Raw genomic sequence first — 23,864 nt, 5'->3', positions numbered from 1 at the left:
CACAAATAAGATAAGATGACAAAAATCCAACATGACAAATGCAATCCTGCAAATATCAGACAAGTTTTTTTTCAATAAATCATTTTTAAATTGAGGTTTATTCTAAGACCCCAAGTTTTAGTTATTTGTTGAAAACACAGTTCTTACATTTTTTAAAGTTTTAACATTTTTACAATTTTAGAAGACAGAGATTGTAATGTTTGCAGTTTAATTTTTGACAACAGCAATCATCACTTGCTGTTGCTGTTTCTAACTGTATATGAATCTAAGACAATTATATATATTTATATAAATTATTAATTATTGTATATTATACAATTTTAGATACACATTACAGAGATAAGCTATATGTAAGACAATTTTACCCAATAAGTAGTAAATCAATGGTCAGAACCCACAGGTCTTTTGAAGTGCATTTAAAATAGGCTTCATGAGCTAGTAAATAAAGCACACTTCATAACATGCATTCATCTTTGCAAAAAAAAAACATTACAAAACCTGCTATTATTTTTTTTAACAATCCATTCACCATTTATCTCTTTAAACAATTACTACAGTAATATAATGGGAAGAGAATCTGGGACTGCCCTCTACAGGCCTTTTTAGACCTCTACAGGCCCTGCTTCATTGCAAAATTGTTCTGAGGCAAAAAACGTTGATAAATCACCATAAAACAAATTAATGTTATAATACAAATTTGAAAAACGCAAAACATGATCTGAAAATCAGCATAAAGTGAGTGACTTAACTTTTCCATAAAGAACAGATTCCTTCGATTTTGCTGATGACAGAAGAGGGCATTAACATTTTACTGTGACTGTAAACGCATGGACTTTTGAAACATATGGACAGAGATCATAGCGCTAAGCGACTGTTAGGACAGTGTCTCTTTTGCTAGGTGCCCCGGTATTCAAAGGCAATCACTCCAGTTCTTCAAACGGCATCCCTGTGGGGGGTGAGGGGTCCACACTTTCAGTGTAAGACGGGTGCAAAAGATGAGACATGGGATACCGAGGACGGGAGTGGTAAGCTGGAACAGAAGCCTCTGTAGGAAAAGAAGTCCTTGCAGCGCTCTGAGGGAAACAGAAGTAAAGTACTGTATACTATAATAACACAAATCAGTGAATCATATGGTTATTAAAAGAATCTTATAAAGTCAGAAGGGAGTACTGTGTGCAGAACAGAATTTATAGTTTTTGCTTGGTTCACTTCATCCTTTCTTGTTCTGCTGGGAGCTACCAAAATAACTGCAAGCTGAGTTTCAGTATCATCCCTAGTGGGAAAGGAACCCCAGTCCTTGCAAGCCGCTGCTTTAGTATTTCTTTTGAGCTACTCAAATTGATCCATTCAAGCCGATCTTGAGTTCCATGGTGTTATTAAGAGTTGTATTTAAAAAGAAATACCCGACACACACTCTAAACAGTCATTAAAGATCAGAGCGATGAATCTATTTACAAAGATGGGATGTTCTCCACTCTACTTTCTAGATTAAAATCATTGGTAACAATACTTCAGCATTGAGCCAACAGAAACATCATTAAATGGTAAATGTGTATTTATAAACACAAATTTATTAACACTGCGCTAAAAAGTAGACTGCTGGTTGCAGCGACCGCAGCATGTGTTTTGATTTTAGATAATACCACTTCCCTGTGTTGCTTTAAAAAGTTAAATTAATCTACCCCATCTATCCATTTTCAAACCACTTCATCCAATTCAGGGTGGTAAGACTTTCTACTTCATGCATATATTATGTTACAGTTGTCTAGTAGATTTAAGATTTTATTACATTTTGCTTTGTTCTAACTTATGTTCTATGCAGGACTTGTTATTTTGACTTTTGTCACCAATTTGTGGTACAGTAGGTGTTGCCATCTTTTGTGGCGTTGCTCACCAGATCCTATAGTTGTCAACCTTGAGTCACCTCTACAATTTGTTGCTGCTCTTCCTTTACTTAATTGGTAGTTCTAAACCTTAGTTCTTAAGTCATGTAAACATCCTTTCCAACTTCAAAAAAGGGTACATAGAATGTCATAATTTGTATGCTCTCTATCTAAAGCTGTTGTATTATTTATTCTAGACATTTTTCAACATACCAGAGGTGGGTATTTATAAAGCCCAGCGTTGCTCTGGCTGATCGGAGCAGAGTTCTGTAAATCTGCATCTCTGGCATTCACGATGCGCAAGAAGAGCTCAGCATTATCAAGCTACAGGGAGAAAGGAAAGAAGATTAATGATTGTGCTTTAGAAATACAGTTTGATGTAATGCTATTTCTCTGAAGTGGAATAAAAGAAACTCTCTTGGAAATACCATGCATATTTCATATTAGCAATCCAGCTGTTAAAACGTAACAGCCCAAATGCACACTGATGTTCTGGATTTGTCACTGTTAGAAGATGTTTCCTTCATTAGATAAGTATTAACTCAGTATGCAGACTGTGAATTTAATTAAAAATGTGAAAAAAATACAAAAATCTTTTGGCTAACAGCCAAATAGATTTAAACAAATTACGTATCACTACTTCTACTGAATTTCATCAATCAATAAAAACCATATAACTGGATATGTGAGTCAAACTGTGCTGCAAAAATAGAAACTACTTTGTTTGCCGGTGTCTTTTAAGCCTACTTTTCAGATGGAACAATTTCCTGTTCTCTTGAGGCCTTTCGAGTTCCTACTGCTGCTAAAATTAGTATCGTGCGCCGAAATGTGTTAGTGAGTGTCGTTTAACAGCAGCCCATTCAAAGCAATTTTGAATAGCTTTATACAATTTGGCAGTTTCTTCCAAGCCTTGAAAGCATCAAATCATTAAAGAAGTGGTACACCTATTTAGAAGTAGAAAATGAAAGCGTTATTAATGTAATACAATATAAAAAACTAAACCTGATTTCACCCTGCTCCCATAGAGAATACAAATAAGTTTTGCATTAATTAAAAGAGGTAATTTTAGACAAGCCTGAGGTGCATTCACTGGCCTCTGAAACTAATTCAGCCAGCTGGCAATGTTCTTAATTTGTAATCTCCATAAATCCTTAAATTAATGGATTTAGACATGAAAGTGGGAGAAAGGAAGACCTTCTATTTATGGTATAATCTCAACCCTAGGTGTATAGTAGAAGTCATTAACCCCTTCACTTCCAGAATTATGTGCTTATAACACCCCACCAATCCCTTCCTCATAATGGCCAATTCTTCATTTTTTTGATCCTGACCACCCTGTCCAGAATATAGATATTGATGTTTCAGCCAAAGAAAGCCAGAAAATACCTGCATACCAACAAATAACTAACACAAATCATTAACTCTCTCATTATTCATGAATTAATTTATTTATTTGGCTGATGCTTTTGACCAAAGATTTAACCTAACTGGGCAGTCCTCTGGATCAATTTGGGTGAAGTACAGTATCTTGTTCAAGGCTGCAACAGCAGTGCCTCACCAGGGTTTTGAGCCCACAATCTCCTGGTTCCCAGTCAACCCACTAAGCCACATGATGCCTTGGTAAACATTAAAAATGATGTATTGATTCACCAAAATATCAGAACTCCCATGCTGAGTCTCTGCAAGCAGTGAGAAAAGCCTGAATGCGATGTGGCATGCATTCTACAAGTTTTAGAAAACATCTGTAGACCTGTCCTGTCCTGTATTTTAGAAGGATAGCCTTTAGCTGAGGGCTTTGGTGATAAAGCTAATGGCTTGTGTAACTGAACTACACATACCACTGCTTTGATTGAGATTCTGAAATTGTTCTGGTGAAGTAAGGAACTCTGCTCAATCTAGCTCTCTATTATGTGCTGCTGAGCAGGCAGACAAATTGACTGGGGGTTCCTTATATTAATGCTTTGCATAAATACAATACATGAATATTTCTATTTCTGGCATTGGAGCATTTCAGGAAAATAAAAATAAAGTGTATGGAAATGACGGATCTCTTCTGACGCACATAGACGGGTTACCTGAGCAACTCCATTCATTTCCCCTGTAGTCAGGGATGGCTTCACTGGGAGAATTCGGATAGGCACTTTCCACCTCCCACTGATTACTCGATTGTGAGTGTCAAAAATGTCAACCTTTACCCAGCCTCTTGATATGAGGTGGCTCACTTCCTGTCCATAAGGGTCATATCCCCCTGAGGCCTGTAACTCCAGGGTTAGAGAGATAGTAGGAGAGGGCCGTACTCTAGAAAGAAAAAAATATATAACTGCTCACTTTGGCACAATCATGGCTATTGTACTGTCTTACAGTTCATATATATAGAGTATCTAAAAGGATTTAAAAGTACATTTGATACAATACGTAAACAGTATGAGTTTACTTTTAATAAAATGTAAAGTATGAAAAAGTAAAAAGTTTACTCCTAATGTGCGTAAGAGAAACACATTTTGAAGAAGATGAACCTGGTGACTTATTAGGCAGTTAGCTCTGCTGCCTCACAGCTTTTCTGGTCCCTGTGTTTGTGTGGATTTTCAGGTTACTGGTGTTTCTAAATTGTCCCAGTTTGTGTGAGTGGGATCTGTGATGGACTGGAATTCTGTTTAAGGTTTGGTTCCACTTTGTGCCCTGTGCTTCAAGGCTGTCAACTGTTGGACTTACCAGAACTTCACCTTACCTAGGTACAGCCTGTTTTATCGCAAGCATTGCCAGGTTCCCCTTCCTGTTATCAGGGTGATATAGAGACAGGCTGGTGGGCTCACAGTAGACAGGAGGCAGTGAAGATGGGTTGCCCATTTCCTGTGGCCCATTGTACAACCCCACCACCAAGCGGCAGACTCGATAGAATGGATCCAGACCCAAGAGGAAATCATAAAACACCACAAAGCCAGCTCTGCAAAGAATCACACACAAGAGCTTGCTAAACTCTCAGGGTTCACAGTTCAGTATTGACATCTGGCCTCTTATGCTTCATGTGGTAAAGTTTTATTTTTAAAAAATCCTTAATACACCTTAACGGAAAATGCAAAATGGGTGTGCACACCACTTTCTTTATCAAGAGGTACAACCATGTTTTAAGTGTTTGACTGTCATTAGATTCAACATACTGTACAGTGGCCATTCACACATTAAGACACATTATACAATATGTAGCTCCTGAGTTAATTGGTTTTGCTAGGCTTTTAAGAAAAAACAAGCACAGTTTAAATGTTTTCTACTAAAACAAAAGCACATTGTTATATGAGAGGGGAGGCAGCAGAATTAGAGATTGAACAGAAGTTAAAGCAGTTAAGTTTAAATCTTTTTTAGAGTAATTATTTTTATCAGTCAGTCACAGCACCGGCTTCAGTACAAGCAATTTATGAAAGCTAACATCAGGGAATACCATGCAAGGCTGTTTAATTTTCTGTGAAAATTGGTAGTAGAAAATGTAACTTGAAAGACAAATACTTAGCAAATAAGCACAAAACACAGAAATAGAAGAGTCCATCTCCTTATTTCCAGCCTTCTTCACTACATCCCTAAAATCAACTCCCCAAATCACTTTAATCCAAACTAATCATCCAGAGGTGTCCATTAAACTAAGCTGTCCACTAAACTGATGCTAAAAAAGACAACCTATTGTCCCTAACAAAAAGGCACCCAAATTTACATGGGTAACAAACTCTGCCTGAAAGATTTAAAAAATGAAATGTAACCACCAATATGAAAACATGTCATCTGTTTTTCCTAAATTTAGCCTAAAACTGTTCAGTGGACAATACTTAATTCTGTTCAGTGAGGGGGACAACTATGGTGAAGATGGCTTTGCTTCTCCCTATCTGCTGTATACTTAATCTATATTCTTTGTCTTTTAAGCAAACAACATGGTGACCTGAGCTGCTGATCATCCTCTGCAAATTTCCAGCCAGTTAAGTTGTTCATCCATGTGGTCTTTCGAAACCCTTGTATATTTAGGTAGTTTTATGGAGCAATATAACTTCTCATTTTAATCAAGAATAACATTTTGCAAAGGGTATATACGAATCTGAAGAGGCTAGAATACATTTTGAGTATTCCAAAAAGTAAGTACACAGCACTACAGTCTTAAACCAATCAGCTTCCTTGCCTTGCTTTGAGTAATGAATCTGAATTACATATAATAAACTTTTAACAGACAAAGAAACACAAGGCAATGTTTTCTGTCACTGCACAAATTACAATTGTAATGTCTTATGAAAGACAACACTGACTTACACTGGGTCGTAAGGAGCAGGTCCTAAATCGTTAGCTTCTAAGTAATGTTTTACAAGGGCTGGTGTCTGCAATCTCACATCCTCCTAAATAAATACATAAACATCCAAATAATCACATTTTAATTGTGTATGATACGGTCACAAAATATGTTGGCAATTTTTTAGGTACAGTAGCTGTACATGAAGAAATACGTTAAAGAAATACTATTTCTATTTTAGTGCACAATTAAAAAAGTATGTCACATTTTAAAGATATGAATACTTTTTGGAGCTAGCTTCTACTTCTGTATTGTGTTTTTTGTCTGTTATGTACAGCATTAGTTATATTAGTTTCTATCCCATCTGTTTCCAGTGGCTTTTGATACCTGTCTGTGCATCTGGTGTACAAAAACCAATGGAAGTTGTTGTACATGCTGTACATACACATTTCTGTATATTAAAATCAGCAGCCTTGACACAGAGATTACAGTGTGGATGTCACACAATAGCTTGCACAAATGTGAGTATACACAATGTGGTATTCTTACCACATTCTCTGCAATTTCCCTCACGGGATCAATCAAGTATCTATCTATCTTACCTCATGCATCACGCTAGGCCCTGGCACAGACAGGTCTGTCAGGATTTATATTTACACCACAAGCACTGAAGTACTGAGGGAAAATTAAAGAGTACCATAACCTAATACAAAATTGTATTTGCACATGGAGGTGAGGATATCTGTAGCCATACCAGTGGAGGGAGAGGAGAAAGAGATGTCCGCTCTTCTGGTGCCTGCACTGTTGCAGGCTTCACCTTGCGCCTGAGCCGATGTATCTCAATCTGCTGCTTCAGGAGGTCAATATCTGCTTTCAGAGCCTTTATTTTCTGGTCACCAGGTCTGTCTGTCAGTAGTCATTATTAAAGGCTTACCAGAAACTGCATTAAAAAAATCTAAATCTAATATATTAAAAAAGTATAGATTTAAAATACATAAAACCTAACATATTACATAGCTTGGATAGTATAAAATGATATATAACAACAGCTATATTACAAGATATTCACATTCCAGGCTCCTGCTCCCTAGCATTTCTGTATTGGATAAAACAGTTAGAAAATGGATAGATGGAAACTGAAATTCCTGCAGCGAAACCAGTAGGTTTTAAGAATATAATAAGGGCTCTATATTGTGTGAAAACCACTTATTCCTGGGAAGGGTCGCAGTAACCTAGAGTCTCCACAAAGCACAATGTACAAGGCAGGACTACACTCTGGATGGGATGCCAGTCTATTACAGGACATATACTGTACACCTACATTTTAGAAATACCAATACATGTAGCCTGCATATCTTAGGAATGTTATTTGAGCAAACTATGGCACTCACAGAAAATCCATATGATTGTCTAGATTTGAACTCAGGAAACAAGAGGCAATAATGCTGATCACCATGCCACTGTGCATCCTATTAATACAATCTATATTTATTCTTGCTTAGACCTTTTATCTAATTTGTAGGCAGAGACTTTCAAGAAGCAGCTTGAAGAGGCTGAAAAGTTGCTTCCCATTTGTATCTTCTTATGCTATTCTTAATATTTACTGCAATTAATTCACAATCATAATTATATACTGTTTTAAGCTTCCATGCCTTTTGAATAGCTGTTTCATTTTTCATAAAAAGTCACATGTGCTTGTCTAGAATGGAGAAAGAATCTTTTCTGGTGAAAAAAAATTGTTTACCTTATGGCAAGGAATGCTTTCTAGGTTTAATGCTTAGCATAACTCCTTTAGTGTTAATTTAAGTGATTAGGACCACATTAACATACCAGGCTTTATGTGAAATACAAGCTGGTTGTGAGAGGACTCAGTTATGAGGAATTGTGCACTTCTTTTGTTGAGGGACTGCAAATAAAATAAACAAAATGTGAGCTTACATTTGTGTGGGGCTCTTAGCTGCCTGGGATCCCTTCTCCTTTTCATTTGAAGTTTCATAAAATCTTCTTTCAGACGCTGATTTTCTATCTCTACAGCAATGAGGTCCCTGTTCAGATGACGCCTGATTGAATCATACTCCCCTGTAGTTTGAAACAGGTAAAGAAGCCATTACCTTCCAAGGCTTGGAGTCCTTTCTGCATCATTTTATGCCTTACCTTTTAATTTCTTACCTTTTCTCCCTTATCTGATGTCTAAAGCATATGTTCGCTACAGACATGAGAGTTTCCATTGAGATTTATCCTGCATGAGTGTTATAGTGAATTTTGGTACTTTAAAAATAGTGCAATGCATGTGTTTCTCTAGTCTTTATTTATAACTGACAGCACAATATCCTTGAATATTGACATCTCAAAAGCTACTGCACTTTACTCATGAAGGGCAAACAAAAATATTGCCCAGGTTCATTTGAAGCAATGCTATCCAATGGTGCATTTATTCTTATATATTTTTAAAGTCTCATTTACACTTGTAACAGGAGAATGCCAAGATTTCCGTCAGCTACAATAAGAGTGGAAACATTTGTCAAACAGTGAAAAGTGAAGAAACAAAATTACAAGTACTTTGTTTAAACATTGGGGAACACATTAACAGTTATGTACATTTCAGGAGTCCCACTATCTCTCCCTTACAGTGGAGGCAAAGTCAGAGAGAACTCACTCTTATGGCTGTTTATTTCACTGGGATGTATGTGTTTTCCCTGTTGTTCCACCTGCAGTGCTTCATTCAGTAGATCATGCAGCTGCGCTAAGATCAATTGATCGTTCCCACCGTTCTGCAGATAGGTCAGCCGTAGAGCACTGAGAAATTAAGAGAATGCACAGGGAGCTAAAGCAATGCTTTCTTGGAATTAAACTATTGTTATCCGAGAATAATAACATGCCACCTGTGTAAACAGAAAAAAAGGAATGAAATCTAAATAAAAGATTGTGACTTATCTAATTAAACTCTCATGTCACCACCACTGTATGGTTTCACTGTCTGTCAGCTCATGACTTTCATACTGCTAAACACATTTTAAGAACATCATAAACATAGGTCACAATTTGTTCAGCACATCTTTTTCCTGTGATGAGTTTAATGATTTATTTGTGAACCAGTGCTATTACATACGCTAGACTGAAGGCGAAATCAAGCAAAAGGGTACACGGAGATAAACATGACTGCTGCCATAACCAAACAGACTAATTTACACTTAAACATTTTTTTAGCTTTTTTATTCTATTTTGTGCCTATCCCATTAATAGATTCAGTGCTGCTGACAGTATTCTGTATAATATTTTTTTAATATACATTTAATAATAATTTAATAATTTTAGTACTAAAAATTGCAATGTCAGTTATGTTAGTCTGTATCAGTGTGTTTTAAACACAAAAGCAAACCTCATGATCCATCATGAAAGCCGCTAAACCTCAGTGTTACAATAGTGACAACTTGGGGGTGCTGTAGCCACCAGTACATCAACAGACCAGCACAAGACAGGGAGATTCAACACTGGAAATGTTATCCTAAAATGTAAGCCATAATGACGAGGGGGTAAACACAGCCCGCTTAAACAGTAAAAGAGTACTGTAACAGTAAAAAAACAGTAAAAGCCTAAAAATCCTTACTGCTCAAAAGGAGTATCTGACCTTTGCTATCAGGGTGGGTCTACAAGCTAGAAGGTTAGGAGTAGAGAGTCAAAAAAAGGAAGTAAAATAATATATCTACAAAAATAAAAAAGCACACATAAAATGACCATAGAAAAGTTCCAATAGTCAATATTTGGAAGAAGAGAAAAATGATAAATCTGCACAACCCAGCGTCTGCAATGGCTGGGATATTCTAGGAAAATCCTCCAGGGGGCCCCAGTTTGTTTCAGTGAGAAAGACATGGCTAGCTTTCCTTCAATTACTGATAGACCCACACCAGAGGGTTTCTCTGTGCTGCTGCCCTCTGTGTTTCTGAAGAGTGGTCTGCTTCTTATCAGAAGAAGGAAAAGAAAGAAAACAGCCCCAGCAGAAAATTCACAATCAGTTCTCAACTACTCCAGGCCCAGCATTTCATCCCATCCCAAGCAACAACTGTCATGTGGAATAGGAAGTCAAAGACAGCTGAAGGGTGGCTCTGAGCTTTCTTCTTCAATGTGGCAGATGTTGGGCCGAGCTAATTCAGCAAAGTGGGGCGTGTTGAGATTTTTTTGGGGGGGAAATTGCAAGTAACAGAGAGGGACAGAACTGTGTGGCGTGGAAGGTGTAGCCCTTGAAACCTTTCCTGGTGACTGGAGACTATGGGATTAATTTGAATTTGTGTGTGTCTTTTGCAGATACTTATTTTTTCTTGTTTTGTTTTTTTCCTAGAGTAAGCTGTGGTAACTTATTGTAAGAGAAATATGCAATTATGTAAAAAAAATACTGTACAGTACTAGTTAGCTTTCTTTGCTTTTGTCGCCTCTTTCCTCAGCTCTTTAGGACCAATTTCCACTGCCAAACCCACAAGAAAAATAAAAGGAAATCACATCCCAGCACATTATCTCAGTTGCCAATGCCTTCCTTTGGTAATGTTCCATTCAACTAGTCTTGCCCCCCTGGCCATCCACAACAGAGACATTGGCGGGAGGAGGAAGAGACTTCTGTACCTGCACAAGTAAGGCAACTGGAGACTGTCCAGGTGATCACAGAAGCAAGCCAGGCATAAGACTTTTTGAGTATCATGTTGGCATGCAGATTTCCAGCTGGTGTGGAGCTTGGTTTTTTCTTTCTCTCTGTTTTTTTTTCCACCACTCTGTTCTAGGGCCAGTCCCCACGGGCTCTACAACTTCACACACCTCACGTGTCACCTCTTACCACACGGTAATTAGTGCCATTCCATTCCAGGTAGACAGCTGTCTGCTGTATTGTTTCCGCAAATGTGGCAGGAAGAGCTTTTAAAAGGAAAGGCAAGTGGGCACAAAAGAGAAAGAGAAAAGAAAAAAGGACAACACACCCTACCAAAGACGCTGGCTGTTATATGCAAGTACCCCCAAGCTGTTGCCCTGCTTCCACCTCTGTCACCCTGTGACATTCAGGTGCAAATGGAGTTTCTCCAACAAAAGTGTCACGATCTCTGGAGAATGCCCACTCAGTGATGACTTTCTATGCATGAGTTAAAAAACATGCTAATATTAGAGCACAGCATTAACTTTAACACAGAGCCCAATGTGTGCACACCCAACAACACTTAAAAAGAAAAAAATGCAGCTGAAAAGACATTTTATTTTGCAGGTTAGCTTGACCTGACATCCTTCTGCAACTGTGTTTCAAGGATTGTGCATGAGAATATGTATAAGCTTCATGAATGATGGGAAAAATTGAGGATTTTTCTAAACCAAGACAAACACAAGCCTTTTTCTTGTCAGTTTAAGTAAAATGATTTTTGGTTGGCAAAGTTCTGTTGATTAAATTCATTTAATTAAAAAATAATAAGGCTGCAAAAGCTTATACAGGAAATTTTCCTTCAGAACCAGTAAACCTGCTTTTGAGGTTGTTTCTTATTTGTCCTTTGGTTATTCTTTTTTTCATCATTAAAAAATGGGTTACTGTTCTTTGGAGTTTGTTCATTCTACAGTATATTTGAATTGAATTTCCTCTGTTGATAAATAACAGTCCTTGTGTCCTCTTTCGATCAAGATCATTGGTTAACTTACTGAACTGCCCCTTTTTTGGTTTCTCTAAGGTCCCAAAGCATTATAAAAGTGAACTATGGTAAGAAAGTGGAAAAAACAACTATATTGTATGAAGATGTACAGTATTGAACCTGCATCATGCATTTGTGTGTTTATCAAGTTGATGCTCTATATTTTATACTTTCACTTTGCTTTTCTCTGGCTTTACTGTGTGTTAATTTTGCTTTAGTATGCTATACAATGAAAACAATATAAATGATCACTGTAAAGGCTGATAAGATTTGTGTACTATAACCCTTAAGAAAATTCTAAATATGCTGAAATCATTGCATTGCCACGGTATAATTCAGGAAAGTGTGGTGAAATAAAAGGTAGACTACATTCCAAACTCTGTAACAATGCAAAAAAGCATATGAAAAAGACCAACCATTCAAAATCAGCCATGGCAAACTTTGAGAAAAGAAACTTCTGAATCTGGTTATTAAGAGAGATTGTCTTGTGGCCTGCTCAGGCAGGAAGTGATGCTGGGGAAATACCACACACCTAATTTCTGAAGACAGCGCACCTCCTCCATAGAATGGGATGTAGGTATGGGAATGAGTTTTGTCACTTTCCTTTTTCTTGAAGGTATAGAGGCGTGAATCACTGTGCCTGCTTTCAGTTTTGTTCCTCCTGCAGTGAAAAAAACAAGTCAAATGGTCAACATCCTTGTTGCTTCTGCTACCCTCAAGATATTCACAGGGCTTATCTTCCATTTCCTGCTCAACACATCAACACATTACTTCACATTGTAGTCAATTTAAATGTCAAGAGCCCAGTCAGTTACAATCATGCACAATATGCGTGGAGGAAGAAGGTTGTTAATGAAAATATTTTTCCTGTTTAGAAAAAGCCCATCTCCAGAAAAAAAGACGCGCTTAACACGCAGCTATTTTTATTTGTACTCATTGTTATTTTTAAGTAAATCAGAAAAATAACTTTTTAAAATTCTTAATTATACAAATTTTATTTAAACATTGAAATTAAACATTAAATTTGCCAGAGCATAATTATTATTATTATATATATTATATATAAAGAATCAGGCCTATTGTAACTGTAAGACTGCAACAACACAGAATACAAAAACAATCACAGGGAAAGATAAGGAGATAACAACTTCCGGGAACTACACCAAAACACAAATATGTAAATTAAACTCATAGAAAGAAAAGACGCTTTAAAAATCAACATACATTGATTCCATTTGAAGAAACTGGAGCTGTTCCCTCAAGGTCTCCAGTAGAAGGGCATTTTTTTGCTCTTGAGCTTTTAGTTCTTCTAGCATTTTCTTCACCTGTGACATGTTCTTTGTTTGTTCAGACAGCTCCTGTAATCGTGAGTCAATTTCTACAAAAACAAATCAACAATTTACAAACATACTTTTTGTAGAGTTTCAAAATTAAATATTTCCTGAAAAGTCTGAAACTTGTCAATTCAGTGTATATCATAATCACAGCCTGTTGGAAAGAATATCTGATTAAAAAACTTACTATTGATATCATCTGTACATGTATATTTCAAGAAATAATTTTTGCAAAAGATTGTTGGAGAAGCCAGTAATTATGTTGGTATGTTTAAAAATAGAACTTCACGTGATGTGTCTTTAGTTTATATTAGAAGTGATTGCAATCTACTGGCATCTTTAATTAGATGTCAGAGCACTTTGAAAAATGATTTCAGTAATCCAAAACCATAAGGGCATATTACATTAGAAAAGACGCCTTGAACTGAGTCTCATACATTATGTGAAATTCAAACCAGCAAAGATCTTCCTAGTTATGTCTCCTGGGGACTCTAATCTAAAACGCAGCTCGTTTCCTTGATTTATCCTGACCAGCTGAAAAACTGTGGGACTAGTTACAGTAGTTCAATTATGCATCACTTAGGAGTCCTTAATCTTTTTCCATGGATCTTAAACTGTTAATTATCCTTAACTAATGTCAGGTCAGGCCCTTAGGTACAAGCCATTGTAAAGAGCCATGTCTGAAAGCCCAGTGCAGAGACCAAGCAATAATGAAGAGACACAAAACACCACACAGGAAGACCCAGTATGGAACATGACCTCACAAAGAGGTCTTGCTAGGAACTACTAAGATGTTGCTAGATTCATCTGCTAAAATCAAATTTATTTTGTCACTGAAAATATTTATTGCACCAATCTTAATCTTGCACTAATGATATTAATTACCTTTTCGTTGTTTTTCTAGTTCTCTGTTCTCGTTAGCAATCTCAGTCACATGTTTCCCATGACTCTCTGCCAGTTGCCTCACCTGGGTGTCATGTTCGTGCATCCACAGGGCTCTGGAGCTTTGGCCTGTCTGCAGAGAGACAGTGCATGGAAGACAGCAATAATGAGAAGCAGAAAGGGAGAGTCAGTTTACTGAATTCTGCATTCTTCCAACATCTTGTTATTTTGTGCCAATTTATGCGAAGGCATGGCTTATCCCTTTTCATGAAAGTCACTAAGCATGCATGGGACGGTCTTTGATCATGCCCTCATAATAAACAGGGCTGAATTAATTTGGGCTATCTTAAATTCCTGATTAAGATACACAGAATCAGTCCATCAACCAGCCAATCAACACATCAAAGAAGTCAGACAAGATATAAGGAAAGAAGGAAGAAGCACTGAACTTACTGGTTGACTGGTGGATTTCATGGTGTGGGTGACTTCCTGAACCTCAGGGCCTGAGCTCGTTGTTCTGTTTTCCATCTCGCGAAGTAACCGCCTCTCGCGCACCTCATGCTGTTTTCGCAGCTCCTCACGTCTCTTCTTATAATCCTTCACTCTTTCGATCTAAAATGAGAGCTGAACATTGTAGACCTCCGTCGCATCACAGTGACCACTTGAACAAAGGGATTGTTCTTGAACAGTAAAGATAGAATCAGAGAAGACACACAAACTCAAATCTGTGTAGGTCCAAGTGGGACAAGCCTCCTTCTTCCTGTAATGTCATCCATCAAAACCAATACAGTATATAAGATGAATTCCTACCTGGCAGATACAGTATGAGGATACTGTAGCAACCGCAAGTGTTTCAACATAAAAAAGATAACTGGAATGACAACTGGTTGTCTCTAGACATGTGACTATAAACTGTCTATATGACTATAAATTAATCTTCTTCCTTGGGTGCCTCAAACTCTGAGTGGCCTCTTTATTACAAGTGCCATTCAAAGGACTACACAAAGTTGAGTCCCTGTCCATAGCACCTGTTTTCTGCATTATCATCCTACTTCAGTCCTGCATGTTGCACAAAGCCAAAGATTGGTGGTTTTGCTTTCTCTATTTTATGATAGCTGTTATGTCTAGAAGTGTCAAAGTAGGACATTTTAGTATGCTACGATCTTGTACACACATATTCACAAAGAGAAACTCAAATTAACGTTCCAATAATGTATAAATAAAAATGAATAAGCAAATATCTTTATTCTGAAGTATTATATCTCATTACTGCTTTAAATTGTGTTGAAGAATATGGTGTTTTTTCCTTCAAGAATATTAAGTACCGGTAACAGAAATTTAATCATTTTCCCACACAGGTGGAACAAACGCAATTTATATATGTTATAATAATTTTATAATATATTTTATTTCGGTTGCCAAATGTGCATTTAAGACAATTTTACGGTATAAACTAATATCTGAACGCATTTCAGTTTTATTACGATGGCATTGCACCGATGATTTAGCCTATACCCACTGTAATGGAGTACTAAAATCGATGTATCGCTATTCCGAAAGTAAATTTATACAATTAATAAGCCAATACCATATCTTCAGGAGTCTGCGTTTTTCTGGTTTTGCCAATATCTCCTCCAATGCAGAACTTTTCTTTATGCTTCCCGAGCAAAAGCGCAGATTTGAAAGACATGTTGCAGTTTGAACAGTTGAAAAAGTCCGTCATTGCTATGTTCGAATCCCCAGAAATAAACAAAAGCGTGTCTTTTTAGCTTCACATTAGTTCTAAATAATCTCCGTTTTTAGGTTAACTGCGTGTTGTTAAAGTAAACAGATATTTCTTCAGTTCGTTCCCTGCGGCGACCCACCCCCGTCTCACAGTTAGCCTAACAAACACAGAGATCTGAAGCTGGTTAGTAACGGAGGCGTTGTATTTAAACACAAATAGCACACCACCCAGAGATGAAGGAAAAAAGGAACGCGTATTTAATAATAATTGTATTTGTCATGTGTTTTGTATATAGTTTTCATGCATAAAGTTCTGGAAAATCAGATATTAAATAACACAAATACATTAGAAAAAAAGTTATGAATTTGCCCATCTTTAAATTTAAGGGTAATTCAAGATGAAGCGCCTTAAGGGGTGTGGTAAAAAGCGCTATACGAAGATACAGATTATTATTGTCTTTTTTATTTTGGAATATCTTTATGGCAGGTCGGTGATATTCAGGCCTCTAATGCTGGTGGCGTGGATATGGACAACCCTATTTTGTGTCCGGAACGTTTAACAAAGACAGACTTGACACGTTAAAACACAGTATGACAAGTAGTTACACGGTGTGATTTGTTATTGCGCCCCTAGAGATCATAAGGACTTAGAGAAATGAAGTACATAGGTATATCAATATATACTGTACAAATAAAAACATATGTAAATTCGAATTCCATAGTGAGGATATTTCCTAAATGAATATATAACACTTGCTCACCTAAAAAAGAAAGATACGTCTTTTACTGAAGAAACACATTCAAATGTCAATTGTTATATGGAGCACCCTGAGCCCAAAAAGTAAAAATCGCGACTACTTTTCAATAATACCTTTGGCTGCCAGGACCCCCAAATTTCACTTAACAAAAATAGAAAACCAGTGGCCAATACAAATACAAAAAAGGGTTTCTTTATTGTCTTCCCGTGCTACGTTTCATGTGCATGGGAGTGCAGGTGTTTTTTCTTTATCTCACGCTGTCGATCCTGTACTCGATGATTCCACATTGCTCAGAAGAATCTGAGCGGAAAATCGTGAACCGGGCTGGTTCTTGCTGTCCCGCTTCAGTGATGTCTCCGAAATCTGACCGGTATCTTCTCACTGGGGGTCATGTTGTTGCCATCATCCTTCGAGCCTCTGACTTGACCCCTTTTCCGCGATCCTTACCTCCCGAGAGAAAGGCGATTACTAAGATAACCACGAGAACATTTCAATGTCTGGAATCCTAGGTCTCAACCCCATGCAAGTCCAAGTCAAACAGAAAATCACAGAACTTCCGTGTGAATGGTTTCAACGAGGCATTTGACAACGCATCTTCAGCAAACATCAGCCTTGGTAAAACTGCGGTGTCTTCCAACAAGCTCTGTTTCCACTCATGCAGCAAATCGGTTCATAATTGTGCGGTTACGTTGCCATTTCTTACAAATCTCCTGTACTGAAAGAAAAAAAATAGTACTATTTACATCATGTATTGTTAAATGTTAAGGATAAACAGATTTCACACTTCACAAGCAGACACACTTAATTTAAATTAAAAATACAGTAATTTAAACTTTAATTGAACTGACTTTCTCTGATGGACACATTTTTATGTCTGGGAGGACACTGGACCTCCTCTGCTCTGGACAGTCCTGTGTGAATCATACTTTGCCTCGGAAAATTAGCAACGACCACAGAAAGGTACTAACACTATTATAATTAATGATATTGGGCTTCATTTAGCTGTGTGAGCGGTGTTGATATACATTATGCATATACATATAAAGTACTTGTTACATATATCGCACATTAATATAGTGTTTACTGTAAGTACTGTAGATTCTTTATGGCACTGTTTAAAATCATTTTGAAGGATTTCAAAACAACTCTTATAACAACTTTATAGAACAAATATTTCCAAGTCAATTAAATAAACTAAAAGATTTAGGAACATAAATTAAAGACAAAAGTCCAATAATCAGATAAGTATTCAGAGAAAATTAAAGAGAAATCCGATACATTTTATAAAACAGATTCAAGCAAAGGCAAATGATTGCATGCTGTGGTACACGTCATAAATCCTGCATGTTTTATTCCCAACAGTAATCTTTAAAACAATAGCAAAACCACAACCGTTCTTCTTATTCCCCTCAAAAACTAACCATGGAGATTTTATACAAGTCTTAATTACACATGGATGTTGCCTCTAAGGCAGATGACATTCCACATGCTAACCAGTAATAAGATGTTTACCATAAGGCCAAAACTAATTTTCAGATATGGCGCCATCTGGTGTTCAGCATCGGAATTAACGCAGTTTGCAACTGTTTCCAACTCGGTACAACGAAACACGTAAAAGCACCTAAGCCTGAACACACGGCCCCTCAACTTAACTTTTGATCATCTCTGATCTACCAACTATATACCTACTGTATGCTTGAAAGTCCTTGTTACAGAAGTGGTCACAGGCAAAGTACAACTCTTTACAGGTCTTTTTCCTGACTTACTGAAAGTACATCTAACAACTACAAAGCCTATGAAATATAACTAAGGATGAAAATAATAATACTAATAATTGCTTACTATAGCGCTTTTCTGGACACTCCACTCAAAGCGCTTTACAGGTAATGGGGACTCCCCTCCACCACCACCAATGTGCAGAATCCACCTGGATGATGTGATGGCAGCCATAGTGCGCCAGAACACTCCCCACACATCAGCTATCAATGGGGAGGAGAGCAGAGTAATGAAACCTATTCATAGATGGGGATTGGTAAGGGCGAATGGGAACTCTGGCCAGGACACCGGGGTTATACCCCTACTCTTTTCAGGAAACACCCTGGGATTTTTAATGACTACAAAGAGTCAAGACCTTGGTTTTACCTCTCATCTGAAGGACAGCACCTTTTTTACAGTATAGTGTCCCCGTCACTACACTGGGGCATTAGGACCCACACAGACTGCAGGGTGAGTGTCCCTACTAGCCCCACTAACACCTCTTCTGAGCAGCAATCTTAGTTTTTCCCAGGAGGTCTCCCATCCAGGTACTAACTAGGCTCACACCTGCTCAGCTTCAGTGGGTTGCCAGTTGTGAGTCACAGGATGATACGGCTGCTGACAGTATACTACTGACTGAATAAAACACATATCACACAGGATATTTGGAAACCGGAACTAGAGAGCCATAGAAAATATGAAAAAATGTTTCACGTATCCTTATGTTTTAATTAACTGTTTTAATTAAGAAATGAATGGATCAATACTTACAAGATGACACGTGCCTTGAAGAGGAATTAGTGCCTATGGATAACAACAAAAACACTCACCACTGGCTGTGTCACAATAAACTCATCAGAAGTACTGAGTTTCTGCACAGTCCACATTCAGGTTTAACACCACGTGTCTCTGGGATAGCTGTTGTAATGATTGAATTGATCAATAGGATCCTGAAATGTTTGGCCTGATATTGTGGATACTGTTTATATATAACTGATCTTATACAGAATTAGGGACATCCTTCTTCACCCTATACATTTTAACAAGGAGGCTGACAATAAGTCACTGTCCCAGTAAAATTAAAGTGGACTAAGAATTTTCCTTATCAAAAAACTTTTGAGTGGTCAAATCTAAATGTGCATTTCGAGGCTGTAAGCTGGAAGGCATGCAGTACCGTCAGCAGATTGAGCTCATGGTGCCATTGTCACCACAGAGACACCCTAAGCTTTGACTTCCCTCAAAGGCCACATTCCAGAATGTTAAATGAACCTCTTTTAAACCAGCTACTGTTCTGAAGACCTAGGAAAAGTGTTCAATTATCTCAATGGGCTTAGAGATCAGGCTGAATGAAACCCAGTAGGGCCACACCTATCCATCGCTGGGGTTAAGGGCAAGTTCAGAGCTGAGACTTCTGTACTTAAGTAGTGTCAAATGGCGTTGGATGTACAACAGGGCTTCCAGTACCAGGAACACCCCCAGGGCCCAAGGCCAGGTAAAACAAGAAATTAAATTAAAAGATACTGAGGCTGCAGAAAATTAAGAACATTATTTTTCTTCCATAACAGGGGGAATGGGCTTCTATTTTTTATCCAAATCAGCTGTCTTCCTACAAACTATTCAGTTTAATTGGATATCTACTAAGATGGACTAGAGTAACACTTTTTTACAGTACTTAAGTGGTTCGAAAGGTCCCCCTGAGAACAGCACTTACATAACAGTGCTCCAGAGTGCTATTAGTGTTGTTTTTCAGTTCTAAGCATTATAAAAATAGAAATAATTATCTTAATGGTGCAATTTATACAACTGCACTTTTCTTCTTGGTTCTTTTCTCACCAATTGAGCTTCCTTTGTGCTTTGCAAGATTTTTTTTCGTTTACATTCCTGTTTTGTGCCCGATTTGCTAAGTTATTCTCTGTTTTGCAGGTAGAGTCACAGGGAAAAATAAAATACAGAACTTTAATAGCATTGTATCAAAATTTTTCCAACAACAGTCTCTTTTTGACAACAGTGTATTCAACATAAAATATAAAAATCCAGCATCCCGAAGACAGCAAAATGTTTTTTATTTCTGACACTCATATGACCTCCTGTCACTTTATACTCAACACAGACTATATTCAGCCACAGCTAGATTGCACAGTTTCCGTCTGTCTCTACAATGTTCAAATCTTTTTAAATCTGTTTCCCTTGTTTCTTTCCCAAGTTGGCAAAAAGCTACACTCACCAACAGCCACCTGCTAGAATTACATAGCTGTACCGATGCCTGAAAATACAAAAGTTAGTTCCACTATCAAATTCCTTTTTTTTTTCACAAAAGCTATCAAAACATTAATCGGGCATCTAGTCTCAGCCACAGGACTGCATGGAAGGTGCTAAAAGAGAAGATAGATTTTATAGAAGCTTATTTTAACGTCCCTTTGCTTTGCTCTTGGGGAATTAATACCAATAATTCATTATTTCTCGCAGGACAGTCGTTCACACAATTACTTTGGCCTCTGCAAGCTGCTTTGGATAAAGGTGGATCTACACACTGATCCTAAGGAGACGCTGCTTTTCAGTTTCGAGTGAAGAATGGCGATATTTTTTGTCGGCAAAATACAACAAAAGGAACAGAAATACCTTTGGGCCCCGATACTATCTAGAAAGATACAGTCTCTCAAAGTGCTCCGTCTCAGCTCTTCTATGTGTGTCTCTCGGAGCAAGAAAAAAAGGTAAAAAGCAGAATTCATACATTTTCTACACAGCCTGTTGCAGCATATTTAGATTTGCACGAAAGTTTGATTACTTCGTTTTACTTCATTGTAAAGCCTCGTTTATTTTTGAGTTACCATATATATTTTTGGAAAGCGATGACATTTTACTTGATTGACTTTTTTACCATCGGTTCGGTTATTAAAAATGAGCGGAAAATATTTGAATTATTCTGTTATTAGGTATCGTAAAGCTAAGGAGCTGGATTTCCTAACGTACAAGTGCCCAACTTAGTTAACCTGACCTGCTGCAAATGCAAAATCAAATGTATAGAAAAGTAAAAGTTCTTTTTGTGACTATGGCGATATGAAACTGCTTTTGTCATTATGTATTACATTTTGTTTTTTATACTTAAAACATAATTCATGTGACAATTTTAAGATTTGTCAACATGCTGTTCTTAAACCCACAGCAACGCAAATGAAAACACGTAGAAAAACTAAGGTCAATTTAAACAGTACGGTGTTTACCAATAGTTTGCATGTATAAATCCATCTAAAAAGGTGCCACATGTTTTTGGACAGTGATTGTGCACGGGGTTATGTGATGAATTATGTAACTATTGCAGCACAGATCCAACAATAAATATTTCAGTCCTGCCATGACACCACACAAGACTTCAGCCTTTCTCCATACCGCATAAACCACGCGCACGTGTCCTCCCTCTTTCTTACTAAAACTTCCACATCCTGAAAGAGAGCTCTACTTTGTCTTCATCTGCTTTGGCGGAGGAACACAATAGCGGTACAGCAACACAAATGTTTTGAGACGACTCAGCTAACGCACCAGCCTCCTAATCCCCACCCCTCCTCTGAGCCAAATCTATTATGAAGTCATTTGATTGACAGTAGAATGCCCAATTGAATCTCTGGATGTAATCTAGACGCTCTATTGACAGAGCGTTTCGGCGAATAAAAATATATATGGGGTGTACGTAACTGTTAGTTCCTGCTTGCGCTGACGACATATGATTGAGACTTCCTTTAACCAATCGCGAGCATGATGTATTCTGAGCTACGCTCTTCGAACTACACTACCACCCAATAGGAGGGTAAAAGGCGGGTTTAATCTCGGGAAGCTGTCGCGTAGCTAACCGTGGGGATAGATAGGTTGTTGAGTGCGAGGCCGTTCGTCTGTGAGTGTGTCGGGGCGACTGGGGGAGAAGGGGGAAAAAACTCGCTGGAAAAAATAATTTATAGATCTGTAAAAAAATATATTTAAAGCAAACGTTATTTTAATTAATCGTTTGAGCCTCTAGTCCCCTTTCGCATGATACTGCTTGAAAGGAAGTAAGAGTATTTTGCTTGAGATAAAGAAGGGCGGGTTGGAAACATGTTTTAAAATCCTGTTTATTTTTCTGTCACCTAAAGTAACCCTAAATATTCCCCGGGATTTTAATTCGCTGGCTAGCCTGAAAACGAAAAAAAAAACCCGCTGACAGCCTGCCGAATATGAACTGAGGTTCCTGCCAGGGATATAGCCTTATCTGGTTGTTTTGTGGATAAACATCGGCGACGATCCTGGGTTTTATTGTTTCATTGTAGCTCAGTTAGTGGCTGCGGGGTCGCTGGGCTGCATCGGACAGCCCGTGCAAGATCAAGATTTTCATCAGCGGCTTCAGCACTTCAGCAAAGTGGAACCTGAGCGTTGATCAGCAACACTGTACTTAAAATCTTTCGAGGTGAGTTTTTTCAGTGTGTGTGTGTTTTCTCCTAGCAGTCCATGGATGGTTAGTGCAGCGATGTTAGCTGATGTACTTTAGCGACGGCCTGGCCTGTTTTGCATGCTCGATGTGATACTTTTTCGATCTGTTTCGCTTCACTTGAGATGTAACTGTAGTTGGGGCTTTTTTGTTTCTTGGAAATCCGCCTAGAGACCGGTTCTCTTATTTTTTTCCAAGGTATTTTTGGTTTTCGAAGTCCATGCTCCGGGCTTTGGCTTTGTGAATATGTGACGATGGGTGTTACGTAACGGCAATTGTTGCTGAAAAATTGTGTGGGGGAGAGAGATGGGCAAAAACTTTTCACGTATTTTGATTCCCTGGAGCTGTCTTCGTATTTCTGTAACTGGTAAGGAGCCCTAGGGTACTTTAGTGTCCATAAGCGAGGGCAGTCAGTTTTTGCAAGTTTGTTCATTTAATCGATCAGATAGAGTATCTTAATTTTAAAATATTTAGATCACAAAATCCTGATCTAATGATCATGAAGTGATTTCAGTCTTTTAGTTTGGATGACTCTTGTCATCTTTACTTGTGAGGTAAAAAGGGCTATATTAAGTTCAACGAGATTCCTCAGGTGTCGATTAGGACTAGCTTCCAGTACCGGAAAATGGTACAGAAACATTTTGTAGGGCGTGAATGTGAGGATTTCTTTGTTCATAACTCGCGAATTCTGTTTTTTTTCCGAGTGCATTTTATTTTAGGCTTTGTAATTTGGTAACTTCGAATATGTAACACATGTAATGCCCATGTTTGCAAGCCCTAGGTGAAAACGATTGCGCACGTCTTTTGTACACATGTACACAGGCTTGGGGTTGTCACTTACCTCTCAAAAGTTTAAATAAAGCTGTAGAGGCTGGCTGAGGTATTTTATCAACGTTTCTTAAAATAATTTTCTTTTTAAATTCTTTCTCGATGGCTTCTGTTTGGAAAATAATGTTTGATTAGCTTCGCCCACATTAAATTAGTGGGGTATCTTGTTTTTAACACTTAACAGTGCGACGCCTTTTGGGTTTGGTTGAAGGTTTCACGTCTTGTAAAATTTAAAATAATATGTTTATGCTATAATTCCTATGATGCGTTTGCTTCTTCACCATATTTTTGAGTTTATTACTCATTGTCTTCCTTTGCAGCCGCCGCAGAA

At 37.8% G+C, this 23,864-nt stretch overlaps 2 protein-coding genes across 4 annotated transcripts in view; one reads left to right on the top strand and one right to left on the bottom strand.

Moving 5' to 3' along the window:
- Positions 1–81: 81 nt before the first annotated feature.
- On the bottom strand, positions 82–15,925 carry LOC148672830 (coiled-coil domain-containing protein 17-like). The gene is made up of 13 exons (XM_088628796.1): positions 15,603–15,925; positions 14,468–14,626; positions 14,018–14,147; positions 13,023–13,176; positions 12,331–12,459; positions 8,804–8,943; positions 8,086–8,226; positions 6,902–7,053; positions 6,171–6,253; positions 4,612–4,827; positions 3,959–4,181; positions 2,097–2,207; positions 82–1,073 (listed from the first exon to the last, which is right to left on the bottom strand). The coding sequence occupies exons 1-13, from the start codon at positions 15,735–15,737 to the stop codon at positions 921–923; spliced, it is 1,926 nt and encodes a 641-aa protein (XP_088484922.1). The 5' UTR covers positions 15,738–15,925; the 3' UTR covers positions 82–920.
- Positions 15,926–22,099: 6,174 nt separating this feature from the next.
- The window catches only part of smad2 (SMAD family member 2), a 32,990-nt gene continuing 31,225 nt past the window's right edge, over positions 22,100–23,864 (top strand). For 2 of the 3 annotated variants that reach the window (XM_088628794.1, XM_088628793.1), the window contains exon 1: positions 22,100–22,684. The gene's annotated coding sequence lies outside the window, so the exon portion shown is untranslated. The remainder of the gene's footprint in view (positions 22,685–23,864) is intronic. The other variant, XM_088628792.1, reaches the window with a different exon arrangement.

This window comes from Lepisosteus platostomus, chromosome 4 (assembly GCF_059453375.1).
Source record: "Lepisosteus platostomus isolate fLepPlt1 chromosome 4, fLepPlt1.hap1, whole genome shotgun sequence".
NCBI lineage: Eukaryota > Metazoa > Chordata > Actinopteri > Semionotiformes > Lepisosteidae > Lepisosteus > Lepisosteus platostomus.
This window is presented reverse-complemented; position numbering and strand designations above follow the sequence as displayed.

Excerpts from the sequence above, each read along its gene's own strand:
- LOC148672830 (XM_088628796.1), bottom strand. The coding sequence starts at position 15,737 with ATGACGGACTTTTTCAACTGTTCAAACTGCAACATGTCTTTCAAATCT. Across the intron at positions 12,460-13,022 it reads TTTCTTCAAATGGAATCAAT|GAGGAACAAAACTGAAAGCA; the intron begins GTATGTTGATTT and ends TTTTCACTGCAG. Across the intron at positions 8,227-8,803 it reads TGAAATAAACAGCCATAAGA|GGGAGTATGATTCAATCAGG; the intron begins GTGAGTTCTCTC and ends TTCAAACTACAG.